The 14494-nt window shown below is 40.5% G+C and overlaps 6 protein-coding genes across 7 annotated transcripts; all 6 read left to right on the forward strand.

Moving 5' to 3' along the window:
* Nucleotides 1–201: 201 nt before the first annotated feature.
* Nucleotides 202–582, forward strand: LSM04_005667 (putative transmembrane family 234; the record flags this gene model as incomplete). Its single annotated transcript, XM_067333518.1, has 1 exon — nucleotides 202–582. One exon carries the CDS (start codon nucleotides 202–204, stop codon nucleotides 580–582), a length of 381 nt encoding a protein of 126 aa, XP_067190501.1.
* Nucleotides 583–944: 362 nt separating this feature from the next.
* Nucleotides 945–2345, forward strand: LSM04_000789 (Ribosomal RNA small subunit methyltransferase H; the record flags this gene model as incomplete). The annotated part of the gene is made up of 1 exon (XM_067333519.1): nucleotides 945–2345. One exon carries the CDS (start codon nucleotides 945–947, stop codon nucleotides 2343–2345), a length of 1401 nt encoding a protein of 466 aa, XP_067190386.1.
* A 551-nt stretch (nucleotides 2346–2896) lies between these two features.
* Nucleotides 2897–5743, forward strand: LSM04_001687 (the record flags this gene model as incomplete). Of its 2 annotated transcripts, none has more annotated exons than XM_067333520.1 (1): nucleotides 2897–5743. In XM_067333520.1, the coding sequence occupies one exon, from the start codon at nucleotides 2897–2899 to the stop codon at nucleotides 5741–5743; it is 2847 nt and encodes a 948-aa protein (XP_067190413.1). The 2 variants fall into 2 exon arrangements, with proteins under 2 accessions (XP_067190413.1, XP_067190414.1); XM_067333521.1 differs by having other exon boundaries at nucleotides 4739–5743.
* A 958-nt stretch (nucleotides 5744–6701) lies between these two features.
* On the forward strand, nucleotides 6702–8378 carry LSM04_006822 (Chaperonin Cpn60/TCP-1 family; the record flags this gene model as incomplete). The annotated part of the gene is made up of 1 exon (XM_067333522.1): nucleotides 6702–8378. One exon carries the CDS (start codon nucleotides 6702–6704, stop codon nucleotides 8376–8378), a length of 1677 nt encoding a protein of 558 aa, XP_067190531.1.
* Nucleotides 8379–10360: 1982 nt separating this feature from the next.
* LSM04_001205 (uncharacterized protein) lies at nucleotides 10361–10903 on the forward strand (the record flags this gene model as incomplete). The annotated part of the gene is made up of 1 exon (XM_067333523.1): nucleotides 10361–10903. One exon carries the CDS (start codon nucleotides 10361–10363, stop codon nucleotides 10901–10903), a length of 543 nt encoding a protein of 180 aa, XP_067190400.1.
* Nucleotides 10904–11466: 563 nt separating this feature from the next.
* Nucleotides 11467–14142, forward strand: LSM04_009533 (Pentatricopeptide repeat; the record flags this gene model as incomplete). Its single annotated transcript, XM_067333524.1, has 1 exon — nucleotides 11467–14142. One exon carries the CDS (start codon nucleotides 11467–11469, stop codon nucleotides 14140–14142), a length of 2676 nt encoding a protein of 891 aa, XP_067190594.1.
* Between the last annotated feature and the right edge of the window lie 352 nt (nucleotides 14143–14494).

Raw genomic sequence — 14494 nt, forward strand, 5'->3', positions numbered from 1 at the left:
TAGGAGAAGGAAAATTATTGACAAGGAAATTTTTTTTTTCGTGGAGAGTCTCGAGGATAATGAGAATATTCTCCTGATATTGTATTTCTTTATTATTATCATCATTTCTTCTTCTTCTTTCTCTCTCTCTTTCTCTATCTGTCTTTTTCTTTTGTCTCTTTTTCTTCTGTATATATGAAAATATAAAAGTTAGCGAAGAGAATGTTTCTCCTTTTACTTGCAGCTATTATATGGGGCACTACAAATCCACTGCTTAAACATTATAGCAAAGGAATGACAAGTGTTTCTTCCTCTTCTTCTTCATTCTTAGAAGATTTACATTTTCTGGCTTCTCGACCAAAATATCTAGTGACTCAACTCGTTAACTTAAGTGGATCTGTAGTTTTCTTTGCAGGACTGCGGAATGTAGATGTAGCAGTGGGAAGTATGGTCGCTAATTCACTAGCCTTTGTGATTACTGTTCTAGTGAGTGTTCTTGTGTTTAAAGAAGGTGCACTGCAGCCACGAACATTATTGGGATGTACTTTAGTAGTCGCCGGTACAGCTTTGTGTGGAATCTCATCATCATACAATCAACAGTAGGGGGTGAAATCATTATTACCAAGGGAGAGAGAGAGAGAGATGGTGAGAATGGGGCACCTCATCACCCCCAGCAAAAGCAGAAAAGGAACGAAAAACAAAAAACAAAAAGAAAAACAAGAATTGTCTATTGGATTCTATTATTCATCGTTTAAATATATATCTTTTTGTTTTTTTTTTCTTCTGGTTTATTCCACCTCTTCCAAGAAATAAAATAACACGTTGATCCTCATTTACTATCTTTTCCATTCTTTTTTTTCTGTTTGATAATATAACAATACGTGTGATATATATATATATATATATATATATATATATTGTTATTTATTTATTTCTTTATCTCTTTATATATATAGAATGCCTGCATGAAACGTATCATCGCGCCGCGGCGGTGGTCGGACATGAACCGAGTCGAACACCCCCCACTTATGATGAAACAACTTTTTCAGGGAATTTGTGGTGGATTGCGTTGGCTGGACACAAAAGAACTCGCAGAGCATTTAGCTTCACGGGCTATTGAAGATGGATATCCAAGTACACGAGCTATGCGTCAGGCTTTAAAGGTGAAAAAGGCACCATTGCAAAAACGTCGGTTAATACAACGGGAAATGAGAAGAGAAATTACGAATACCCCTGCACTTCCACTCACAGCATCAAATGATGCTTTAACAGTAGCAGGAGGTCTTTCAGTTCAAGTGAATAAACAGAAAAGACTCATTTCATATGATGTTCTCGATTGTACACTTGGTGGCGGTAATCATACAGGGGCTATACTTGAAAATGGAAGACCATATACACGTGTTGTAGCACTTGATTGTGACGCTGATGCTATACACGTAGCTCGGGAATTAGCAGGCGAGTTTGGTGGAGATCGTTTTCGTTTCTTTTGTAGTAAAATGTCAGAGGCACGATCTATGTTCGGTGAAAGATGTTTTGATGCTGTGATGATTGATGCTGGTCCGTCCAATACACAACTGGAGAACCCCGAACGTGGATTTCTTCTCGATGATGAGGGTGCCCACCATCTGGATATGCGGTATGGATTACAAATGGGCGTAGGCGCACTTGCCTATCTTAACACAGTCCCACAACATACTTTATCCTCAGCGTTAAGTGCTTATAAGATTTTAACACCAGAACAATCGATGAAAATGGCACGTGAAGTACGACGACGTCGTCCATTCACAAGTTCACGGAAAGTTCTTGCAAGTGTTGAAAGTGCGGGAGATATGCTTCCAGAGGATGGTTGGTGGACGCAGTGTAGTAGACGTAAATCACCCATGTCATGGAAGTTTCTAACCTCTCTGCGGTGTATTGTAAATAATGAGATGTATGAACTGCGACAAAGTCTAGAAAATGCCCTATTAATGCTACGTGATGATGGTCGTCTCGTTATATTTTCACGACTTGCCTGGGAGGAGGAACTAATTCGAAGTATTATTAACGATCACCCACACGCACTATTATGTTACACAGAGGATATTTCCTTTGAGGAGGTGGAGGAGTATGGGTTTACACGACATACAAAGATGTGGGTTGCCACACGTGTTGCTAAATCATCATATATACTTAAGAATGATTCTACTCTTACAGAGGAAAAGGTGAAAGAAAGTTCACTACGCTGGCTATGTGGTATGTATGCAGGACAGACGTATGGATTCCCAGCCAACAACTTTACATTTGAGAACTTGGAGTCAAGGGAGCGACAGACACGAAAGCGGAACAATAAACCACCTCCAGTGGATTATGGTCTAGATGACAAATAAAGGAAAAATAAAATAAAAGTCTTTTTTTTTCGTTTTTGTTCTCTTTTTCTGTTTTTGTTGCTAAAAAACTTTTATTTTTCTTGTTTTTCTTCTTGGCCTATTGTCATTTGCTGTGATGATGTTGTGGAGTTTGGTGGGTTCTGAGGGTTACAGAGCTGCTGCTAAAGACGTACACTTTATCAGTATTAACCGCAATTGTGTGCGACTGGACGGTTTATTATCACCCAGTGAGGAACATTCTACTTTGCCAAAGTTGTGATATAACATATTTATAGGGTCGATGTGAGTACCAATTACACTGTTCACGTTTTATTTTTTGTCTTTTTTTTTTCCTCCCTTTTTCTTTTCTTTTTTTTCTTTTCTTGTTATTTTTTTCGTTATATATACTAAAAAGGACAGGGCACTGGTTGCCGAAGAAGTGCATCGCGAATCTTCTGCTATTTTTTGAAGCCTAACACGAGACACCACCTTGGTTGGTTAAACCCAGAAGAGTATTGCGAGTGTACTAAAAACAAAAACAAAAACAAAAAACGCACACACACACACACAGAATGTCTCAACGAGTGTCCTTTGTGTTGTTTCTCCTTTTATGTTACCACACGAGTTGGCTGGTATGTGCAAAATCCATCAGTAGTAGTGCTGCTGAGAGAGTCACGTTATTCGAGCGAGGGGTAACTACAGTGCCGTATGAAGATAAGGATGGAAGAAGTTATGAAAGAGTGGTACATTCTTTTCGTATTCCTTCTCTTGTTAACGTGAATGGAGTGATGGTTGCCATTGCAGACGCCCGCTATGATGATTCCAATGATAACACCTTCATTGACACAGTGGCAAAGTTCAGTGTGGACAATGGCAGTACGTGGACAACACAAATTGCAGTCAAGAACAATCGTGGGGCCCCTCGTGCCCGTGTGGTGGATCCTACAGTCGTTGTAAAGGATAATAAGATCTATATTTTTGTTGCAAGCTACAATTCTTCAGGCACCTACTGGAAGTGGCATAGTGGAAAAGATTGGGATCCTCTATTGGCAGTTGGTGAGGTGGAAAAGACAACCAAGGATGGTAAATTAAGTGCCAACATTAAATGGAATAAACCGCAAAAAATAGATTATACGGCTCCCGCCCTAATCCGAGATGCACCCTTGGAGCAATTCCTTGGTGGAGTGGGTGTTGCCATAATAACAAAAAATGGAACTCTTGTTTTCCCCATACAAATCAAAAATACAAGAGGTGGTATCTACTCCACAATCATGTATTCCGTAGACGATGGCAAGACGTGGAAGATTGCGAATGGCATGACTCTAGAAGGATGTACTGAACCCTCTATTCTTGAATGGGAAGGCAAACTCATCATGAACACTCGACTTGACATTGGCTATCGCAAAGTATTTGAATCTACTGATATGGGAGAAACGTGGAAAGAAGTTCGGACTACACTCTCCCGTGTCTGGGGAAACTCCCCATCACGTAAAGGACCTGGTAGTCAGAGTGCCTTCATTAATGTGGAGATTGAGGGGAAGCGTGTGATGTTGTTAACAAATCCACTGAATCACAAGGGGGATTGGGAGCGTGACCGACTCCATCTTTGGTTAACAGATAACAACCGCATATTTGACGTTGGTCAAATTTCCATTGATGATGAGAATGCTGCCTACAGTTCTCTACTATACAAGGATGGTAAGTTGTACTGCTTGCATGAGATAAATCATGGGGAGAAATACAGTCTTGTCTTTTTGGAGCTGAAAGAAGAACTGGATTTAATTAAGTCTGTTGTGAAGACTTGGATTGATCAAGACAAGAACTTCACAGACATTTGTACCCCTACCAAGTCAAAGACAGACTCTGATGAAAGTGACTGTGGTGTTCCGTTTCCCACTTCTGGACTTGTTGGATTCCTTTCAGATAAAGTTGAGAGTGGTTATTGGAAAGATACATACCGCTGCGTAGATGCTGAAGTAAGAGACGCAGAAAGGGTACCTAATGGATTAACATTCAAAGGAGGATATTCTGCTGGAGCGCGATGGCCAGTAAGTAAACAAGGGCAGAATCGGCGGTATAACTTTGTAAACTATGCATTCACTCTTGTGGCTACTGTGAGGATAGATGGAGATCCACAAACAAAGAAGCCTATACCACTCTTGGGTGTAAGCTTGGATGAATGGGATTACAATAAAGTTCTTGCACTCTCATACAGCCATGGTGGACGGTGGAATCCTATGTATGGAAAAACGTCATCTCGGCCAACAGGGTCATGGGAATTAAACAGGACATATCAAGTGGTATTCACGTTAAGCAAGAATGTGGGATCTATTTATATTAACGGTGAGACTCTGGAGGGTTCAGGGAAAAACCTTCTGTACAATACGCGGTACCTTGATATTTCACACATCTTCATGGGTGGAACTATGAGGTATGGAGTGAAATCGGGTCATGTGACAGTAACGAATGTCCTTCTGTACAACCGAGAGTTAAATCAAAGTGAAATTAAGACACTACTCGCCTTCAAAGACACCAATGTGGCGACAGCTAAGAAGAGGCCAAAGGAAGTACTGACGGAGACGATCCCATCTTTACTCCCCACACCTTCTCTTACAGAGAGTACAACGGAAGGGGGTGTAGTACCAACACAAAGTAAAGGCATTAAACCACCAATGGAGCGAGTACAAAGTTCAGGCACAGATCGCATCAGCGGTGGTCATACTGCTGGTCATGGTCCGAAATCCGGAGATGTGCAGAAAAAGAGCACTGACAACAATGGCCCTGACAGTAACGGTGCTCCTTCTGCTGGGAAAACTACAAAGTCTGAAATTACTACTGGGCCGGGTGAGACGGTCAGTGTTCCCAGTGTTAGTCCGGTGAAAGAAGATGACAAGAAGGAAGAAGAAGACCAGAGTCTCAGGCATGGTAGCACTGCGCAGACTAATGTTAATGTGATGAATGGGAATGACACTTTTGACCGCACGGGCATCAGCAGTGCGACCCATAAGAGTCCCTCTGCTGTGCAGCCTGAAAAGCCTGAAAGCCCTACTGTGGTTAATCACAAGGACAGTGTTCCTGATGTTACTGTGGAGAAAGAAGAGGATGAGAACAAGAGCAACTGCGACAGTGACAGTAGCAATCGCGGCACTTCTATTGGTATTGAGAAGAATGAAATTAAGAATAACAACCCATCTGAAGGGTCTGAAAGTACGAAGGAAGAATCACCGAAGAATACGATGGACGCTTCTAAGGAGGACACGGTAACTCCAACAGAGGCGACGCACCAGAGTATTGACGTACCTAATACGTATGCTCACCACGTATCAAAGTTATCGGGTGCTGATGGATCTTTTTACTTTAATTCTTCTCTACCATTAATAATCCTTCTGGGCTCAACTCTTGTTGTGGTCCTGTTCTGATTGTGTACATATGACTGTATCTGTACAAATATATATAATTATATATTTATTGTTAATGGATTTATACGGTTACCTATACCCTTGTGTTTGAATATACTTATATATACTCCTGAATTTATATACATTAATGGAAAATGTTTTTTTTTTGTAAAAGACGTACGTATTTTATTTAATGGAAAATCTTCTTATAATTTTATCAGTAAAAAAAAAATAACTTGATATTCTGATGTTTTTCTCGCAGGACAATATGCTTAGGTTTTTTTTTTCTCGTATATATACATAGTTGTGTCATTAATTTATATGGCAATACTGGGGGGTTTCTGCTTCTTTTTTGTGCTATTTGGGGAATGAACGTAATGAAAATCCCTCTGGGCTACAACAGTACTCCCAAGTTTTTATAATTTTTATTTTTCTATATAACTGTATTTATATCATGGGGACATGTATTTTGGGTTTGTTTTTCTCTATTCTTGATAATTGAAAAGAATATATCGTCCACGGATGGGAAATATTTGGACTATTTTTATTGTTACTATTATTGGTATTATTACCTGATAATAATCAGAGTAAATTTAGTCCATAATAATTGAGGAATTTCTATTGGATCGGGATTTACACTCTCTTTAAATACACGTAACATTTTCTCTTTGATATACAATTATATAACTTTTTCTTTGGAATTCTTATATCACTCCTTTTTTCTTCCTTTTTTTTTCTCTCTTTCTCTCCTTTTTTTTTCGATCTTGTTTTCCCTACTTGCAAAAATTGACTATTCTCAACACCAGTAACCCAACAAACCAAGAAAGGATATATCTATATCTATATCTATATATATATATAAAAGAAACGAAGATTCACTTAAGGAGCAGCGATACCTGATTTATTATTTAATAAAGAAAAAACAAACAAACAACAACAACAACAACAACAACAACATCGAATCCTTCAAGAAGAAACAATGATGATGCAGCAGCAGCAGCAGCCAGTAATTGTGCTGAATCAGAAGACAGAGCGACAGAGTGGAAGAAAGGCGCAGATGAATAACATTGAAGCTGCCAAAACTGTTGCCAGTCTTATCAGCAGTACACTTGGCCCATGTGCAATGCTCAAGATGATTCTTGATCCAATGGGCGGCACTGTGTTAACAAACGACGGTAACTGCATTCTTCGCGAGATTGATGTGGTGCATCCAGCCGCTAAACACATGTTGGAATTGGCGCGTGCACAAGATGAGGAAGTGGGCGATGGTACCACATCTGTTATTGTGTTAACAGGCGAGATTTTAAGTCTCGCACAGCCCCTGTTGGAGCGTAACATTCACCCACTGAAGATAGTGAAGGGATTCTCCCTCGCCCTCACTGATGCCCTTGCGGCTATGGAGCAGATCGCCACTAATATTGATCCTAACAGCACAGAACAATTGGAGAATGTGGTACGTGCCTGTCTTGGTACAAAGTTTAACTCTCGTGAGGATGATCTTATGTGCAAGATGGCAGTGGCCGCTACGCAGCGTGTGGTTGTAGAGAATAAAATCACAGGAAAGAAGGAGGTGGATATTAAGCGCTACGCTAAGGTAGAGAAAATCCCTGGCGGTTCTATCACCGATAGCGTTGTGCTGGATGGTGTGATGTTTAACAAGGATCACATTCATGCCAAGATGCGTCGCCACATTGAGAATCCACGTATTATTTTACTTGATTGCCCACTGGAGTATAAGAAACCAGAGACAACTATTAATGTGGAGGTTGGACAGGCCACCGATTGGGAGGCATTGTTAAAGCAAGAGGAAGACTACGTCCGTTCTCTCTGCAATGTAATCATCAGCTTTAAACCAGATGTGGTGATTACAGAGAAGGGAGCTTCTGATTTGGCCGCACACTTTTTGTATAAGGCAAATATTACATGCATTCGTCGACTTCGTAAGACAGATAATAACCGTGTTGCACGTGCCACGGGGGCGACTATTGTGAGTCGTGTGGAGGAGTTAACAGAGGAACACATTGGACGTGCAGGTTTGATGGAGATTAAGAAGATAGGTGATGAGTACTTCACCTTCATCACTGGCTGCAGTACAGGCACCGCCTGCAGCATAGTTCTTCGCGGTGCCAGCAAAGACACATTAAATGAGATGGAACGTAACTTGCATGATGCGATGTGTGTGGCCCGTAATATCATTCTTGAACCCCGTGTGGTGTACGGCGCAGCCGCTGTTGAGATGTACGTCTCCCGTTATTTGATGAACCGCGCCAAGAGCATCACGGGAGTGCAGCAGTCCGCCTATCAAGCCGTGGCGATGGCGTTGGAAGTCGTCCCCCGCATTTTAACCAGCAACTGCGGCGCTAATGTGATCCGCACCGTGACGGAGCTCCGTGCCCGCCATGCCGTCCCTGGCGGGGAGTACTGGGGCGTGGACGGCACCACCGGGGAGATTGTGGACGTGCGGGCGTTGAAGGTGATGGAGCCGGCGGCGGTGAAGGTGCAGGCGCTAAAGACGGCGATTGAGGCGGCGTCGATGATTCTTCGAGTGGACGACGTCGTCTCGGGGACAAAACTGCGGCATGAGAAGGAGAAGGCCGCACCGGCGGCGGCGGGAGGGAATAATGACGATGAACAGGGAGAGGCGGCCCAGGAGTAAGAAGGAGGATAAGAAGAGGGTAAGAGTATATGTATATATATATATATATATATATATATATGAATATGAATATATATACTTTTACAAGGGAATACTTGCAGTTCAGGCATATTGCACACACACACACAGACAGACACTCTCACTGCAGGCCGTTTTCTCTCTTCAGCACACATACAAGACGTTCTCTCTCTCTCTCTGTCTTCTTTTCTTTGTTTCTTTTTACCAAATGATCTTTTCTTGTTTTCTCATCCCACTGGGGCTTGAGGGGCAGCAGCCTTTTTTTAGGCTTTTTTATTTCTCTATTTTCTTCCTTTTTTTAAAAAATTCGCCGGCTCGTTTTTATTTCTAACAAATGAAACAAACACGAAAAAAAAAAAGAAAGTGAAAAAAGAAAGTGAACGAACTCAATCGTCGAAAACAACAATATATAAACCCGCAGAGTCAAATAAAAAACAAAAAATAAACACAATGGAAAAATTCAAGAAAGAAACAAAATGAAAAAGAAAATATGAAAAAAGTGAAGATATTTACGGAGCGGGAGATGAAGAAGAAATGACTCTATTTTAAAATTGTAAAAAAAAAAACATTAAAGAAGAAAGAAAAAGAAATAGTTAAAGTGACGACTGCGTTAGGAAAAAAGGAAGGAAGGAAGAGAGAAAAAAAAGAAGAGGAAAACAGAACTCACAGCAAGAGAGAAAAAGAAAGGAGTAGATTTATTAAGAAGAAAAAACTCAAAAAAGAAAAAAAGAAAATAATATGATAAGAATGACGAAACGAGAGTTTATTAACACACATGCATTTGTATGTATGTGTGTGAGAGTGACGAGAACTCGAAAAAAAGAGAAATAAGAAAATAGAAATGAAAGAGAAAAAAAGGGAATGAACGAAATAGAAGAGAAAAAATGTAAAAAAAAAAAATAATAATAAGTATTCCATATGCAAATATGTCTCTGTACATGTATGCTATTGAATGGTTTATTATTTTATTTTTTATTATTGTTTCTCTAAATGTGACTGATAGCCATATTTTCTTTCTTTTTTTCTTTGTTTTCTCTACGTTTGTGCATGAATGGGGGACTGTGATGCGTGGTGCAAGCTTCCTAATACACACACTGAAGAAGGCACACAACAAACCAACCAAGAAAGAAAAGAAAAGGAGAAAAAACATTTATTATAAATTTATAAGTGCATTTGTACGTATATACATACGTATAGTTGTTGAATATGATTGAATTGTGTATATCTTTCCCTCTTTCTTTTTTTTTCACTTTGTTTGTTTCTTTACTTTTCTCTCCTTTTCTTCTTATTCCTAACTATTACTATTATTATCGATTACTTTCTGTTTGGTATTTCTGGTTAAAAGAGAGAGGGCGTAGGAGGTGAGATCGCACAAACAGCCATCCTACACACACAGTCACTCACCGCACATTTTAGTTGTGTGTGTGGCGTCGGTGGGGGTGGTGACATACACATTACACAACATTGATAGAAGGAAATAAATAAAGAAAGATTATAGAAAAAACAAGGAAAGAAACAAAGAAAGAAAAACAAAGAAAGAAGAAAGAAGGGAATAGAGAAGTGTGAGAAATAGAAGATTACAAAGAAAAAAAAACAAAAAGGGTGAAGAGAGAGAAGATTACAGGAGTGAGGGTGTATTGTTATTCTCAAGAGAATTAATAGAGAAAGCGCAAAAAGTGGGATTGCGGATAACCACCACATTAGCAAGAAAGAAACTAGAGAGAAAGAGAGAAGGAAGGAAAGGAAAGAAAAAGAGTGGTATAGAATCCGATAAACAATCTCAGTTATATTGGCCTCTAGAAGGGAGAAGGGAAAAGGAGAAAAAGAAGAAGGAAAATAAGGCGAAGAAGGAATACAAATATAAGTATATATATATATATATATATATATATATCAACAAAGCGTAAGGAGAAATAGAAGGGATAGTTCTTTTTTTTTCTTATTCTTTTTTTCACATTTCAAAAATGTTTCGCGCCTCACTCATTCTCAGCGGCGGAGGCCTTATGCGAGGTACTGCTGGTGGTAGAACGAAAAAAGGGAGAGCTGCACTAATGGCAGCTGCTTCCACAGCAGCAACATCAACAGCAAAAGCTGGTAAAAAGAAAAAAACAAGAAGAAATAAATCAGCGACGAAAGAAGAGGATTATATGGAAGAAGGTTCAGAGATGGATAATTTCACCAGTTCACCACCTCTCTATGCCAATGAACCTCACAAAAACACTAGTAAAAGTAATGCCACTACCTTTGCTACTCCTGAGTCTTTCTTTGCGTATAAAAGTAGACGAAGTGAGGAGGAGGTTCTTCAGTTGGCACAACGTATGCAAATGCGAGATTTAACGGGTGAAGTTCCTGTAGCCTCTTTTGCGTATGAAGTTCTGAGAGCACATCCTTCTGTGCGGCAAATGGGACTGCGTGAGCGTATGGCGTTTCTCTGCGATCGATGGGAGCGACTCAGTAAACAACAGCGACAGACGTATTTGGATGATCCTCTCAAAGGTCTATTGTAGAGAGAGATAGATAGATAGATAGATAAGTAGAAAGAAAGATATAAATATGAACAGAGAACCAAAAGGAGTAGAAATGGAGTAAATGCCTACATTATATAAATATAAATATGTATATATTTGTATCGGTATATCTGCTTCAAATATTTTTTTTTTTACTTTTCATCTCGTTAAAGTCACATTGGCAATACTTGACCGTACGCCATTATTTATAGATATTATCATTAGTATTATTATTACTACTGCTCCTTATTCTTGGGCCAATTTATTTATTTATTTATTTATTTATTCTTGTTGTTATGATTCGAGGTAGTGGCAGTTGCTTGATATCTGTCCCGAGAATCTTTGCCTAGTCGCACCTGGTGCGAGTTGCAGCGCTGTGATTTCTGCTGCTGTCTTTTCTGTTACTACGAGATACCGTACATACATTAATTAATTTTCATATTTAATTTTTTTTTTCTATTGTTTTACAATATTTTCTTTTCCTCTCTCTTCTTAAATGATCCTTTTCCTTTTTTTCCTTTCTTTTCTTTTTCTTTCTTATTACAGTAGTCCTCTGGCCAGTTATGCGCCGTCTCGTTTTATTCTGTAGTACCTCCACCAGAACAACTACTACTAGTACTACTGCGGTTATTGTGACCAGAACTATCAGTCGAACATTCACAACAAAAACGCCTCTTCTTCTACGTGTCGTATCCAACACCCACAATCATCTCAATAGTAATCCCAATAGTAATAAGAATATTAATATAAGTATTCATAATAAGAGAAGTAGGGCTCTCTGCTTGACGGCGGTTGGCAGCTCCATGATGATTGCCCCCGCCCTCCTCTTGGCCCGCCGCTGTGTCCACGAACAGCCATTTCTCGAACTCCCACGCGATGTCGCCAACGACGACGCCCACAAAGACGCCCACGACGCCCTTGTGCAACTCAACGTGATGGTGCGGCGGGGCATTGAGCCGGACGCACTCATGTACACCGCCCTCATCGCCACAATGGCCCGCGCTGGTTTGGAGTGGCAGGCGTACAAACTCTTTTCCCGCATGTTGGAACATCATGTGCGGCCGATGCCAGAGACGTATGTGGCACTGCATGATGCCACGTCCCCAACACGTAGAAGACTGCGGCAGGAGTTAAAACAAAAGATGGAAGAGGCACTTGAGACATTTCCAGATGAGATTGCAGAGGCGGAGTTGAGTCGACAACGCGAACAGGATCGGCTGTGTGTGCAGAGATTTGAGGAATACATGAAGGGTGTGCTGCCACCACCATCATCATCATCACAGACAGGACTGAAGATCAGCAGTAGTAATAATGATAATAATATGAATAGTGAGAACAGTAGTAGTAGTAGTACTACCAGCGATGGGAGTGCCACTCATGGCGTTTCTCCTTCCTCCTCTAGCGTTGCGTTATCATCAACACCATCAACATCGGAAACAGGAGAAGAAACAAAAGGAGAGGAAAAGGGAGGTGTGAAACCTATAGCTACAATGCATATTCGTAATCCCACAGATGCGTGGAGTATTGCACGTATGATGGAAGAACGACGGGAACGGGATGCCCAACTTCCACGTGGGGAGTCCACAGCATCACTAATAGCAGAACTTGAACGTCTACATGAAGAAGAACTACGTATTTTTCTCGCAGCACAACGACAATTAAGACATGGTAACAAAAACGAATTAATACAACGAGTGATTGATACCGTCAGTGAGAAAAGCATACGTGATATGTTAGCACGTCGAAAGCATTACTTTCGTTCCGTTGCACACATTCTGGAAAATGATCTTAATGCTATTCGCCAGGGAAATGATGAGGCGAATACAAATCACAGTCTGTCTGGTATTACGAATTTTTCTACAGCTGAATCCGCAGCTACAGCCGTCGATCGCACGTTAACAGCTGCAGAGAAAGATTCCGTTGCACCTGAAGTATTATACACTCCATGGGGAATTCTGCGTAAACCAATGAAACTTCCACCAGATGCCATTAATACGGGAAAGAAAGAAAGAGAAGCAGAAAGATACAGAGAAGATCGAATTGATCGTATTCCTCTTTCTGCAGATGAATTATTATTAGTACGTCGTAAAGCGGAGACGGGTGATCTAGACGAATTACCGGGTTCATTGCTCCGTCGCTACGCTGCAGAGTTTCATCTCACATGGAAACGCAAACACCCACTCTCCTTGTTAGAAGCTGTACAGTGGCATTCTACTACATTCCTGCAGCTGCCAAACGATAATGATAAACATATTGATCATAATAATAATCAATCTAAACAAGAAGTGAAACAACGCCCGGTGTATCCAACACCCGCTTTACGTCGACAGCAGGAGGACGAAGGTGTACGACGGACACTGGATAACCATGAAGCTTTTCGCATTATTGCACAACGAACAAATAATCTGCAGGTGGTGGATCATAAAGAGATTAATATACAGCTGAAGAAGTTACAACGTGAGGCACAACGTAAAGAACGACGCGTTGAGGAAACATTACGGCGAGAAAAGAATTTGTTAGAGGCCGCCACGTTAGCATCATCGGCAAGCTCCTTTAGAACACCTGATGCGATACTCTCTACGACATCACATGTCCTTGGCATTTCAGAAGAAAACAACAATACCCACGGCCATACGAGTAGTGTAAGCGATACCAATGGATACTTGACTTTACCAACTACAACTACTAATTCCTCTTCTTCAACAGAAGGGAAAGAAGAAAAAGAAGAACAATATACAAATGATAAGGAAGAAGAAAGTAGCGAATTGCCCCCATGGGCAATCTTCTCTGGAGAGGAGGAATTCGATATCTCTACTGGACGCTTTGGAGATCCCAACATGGGACGCTATCAGGAATTAAGCGATGGACGCTTTAGAATTCTCCCATCGCGGGAGGCCCAAGAGAAATGGGCCGTAGACCGCCAGTTACTCCCCGGTCCTCTGCAGGACAAACTGCAACGGGCGGAACTACAACAGCAGGCACGCGTGGATGCCGTTGAACAGGAGTATACACGTAAATTGCAGTTCAAGCGGTATCGTAAGTGGGATACCTTTTTACGCAAAGCGCAAGGGAAACAACAAAAAGGACATAAAGCAGATGGTAATAATAATGAGGATGATGAAAATGATGATGTGCGGCCTTTACCACCAAAGCGACGTCTTTCACAACTATTGAGGAAAGGTCGGGATAAGGCACCGGTAGATGCAGCTCTAAAAGCCAAGTTCACAAAAAGTCTCTAGCGTTATTTATTACAGCAGAATTGGGATGTAGGGTTATTTGTTGCTACCTTTTTATTGCGAATGACATTGGAAGAGAGAAAAAAGAAACAAAATAACCTTTTATCTAAAGTTGAGGGAAATAAAAGTAATATATACATGTTCACATATACTAAGAGAAAAAGTAAAAAAATTAATACATTAGCGAAAGGACAAAAAACAAAAAATAGATTCTACCCTATTGTTATGTATTCTGTGTGTCTCTTTGCTTCTCTGTCTTGATACATTCACCTCTTTTTCTTTTTTCTTTCTTTTCTTTCTCACATCTACTGTTACTATTAGTTTAGGTTAGTTAGGGATAATAATAGTAATAATT

This window comes from Trypanosoma melophagium (assembly GCF_022059095.1).
Source record: "Trypanosoma melophagium isolate St. Kilda chromosome Unknown ctg27segment0, whole genome shotgun sequence".
NCBI classification, from domain to species: Eukaryota; Euglenozoa; class Kinetoplastea; order Trypanosomatida; family Trypanosomatidae; genus Trypanosoma; species Trypanosoma melophagium.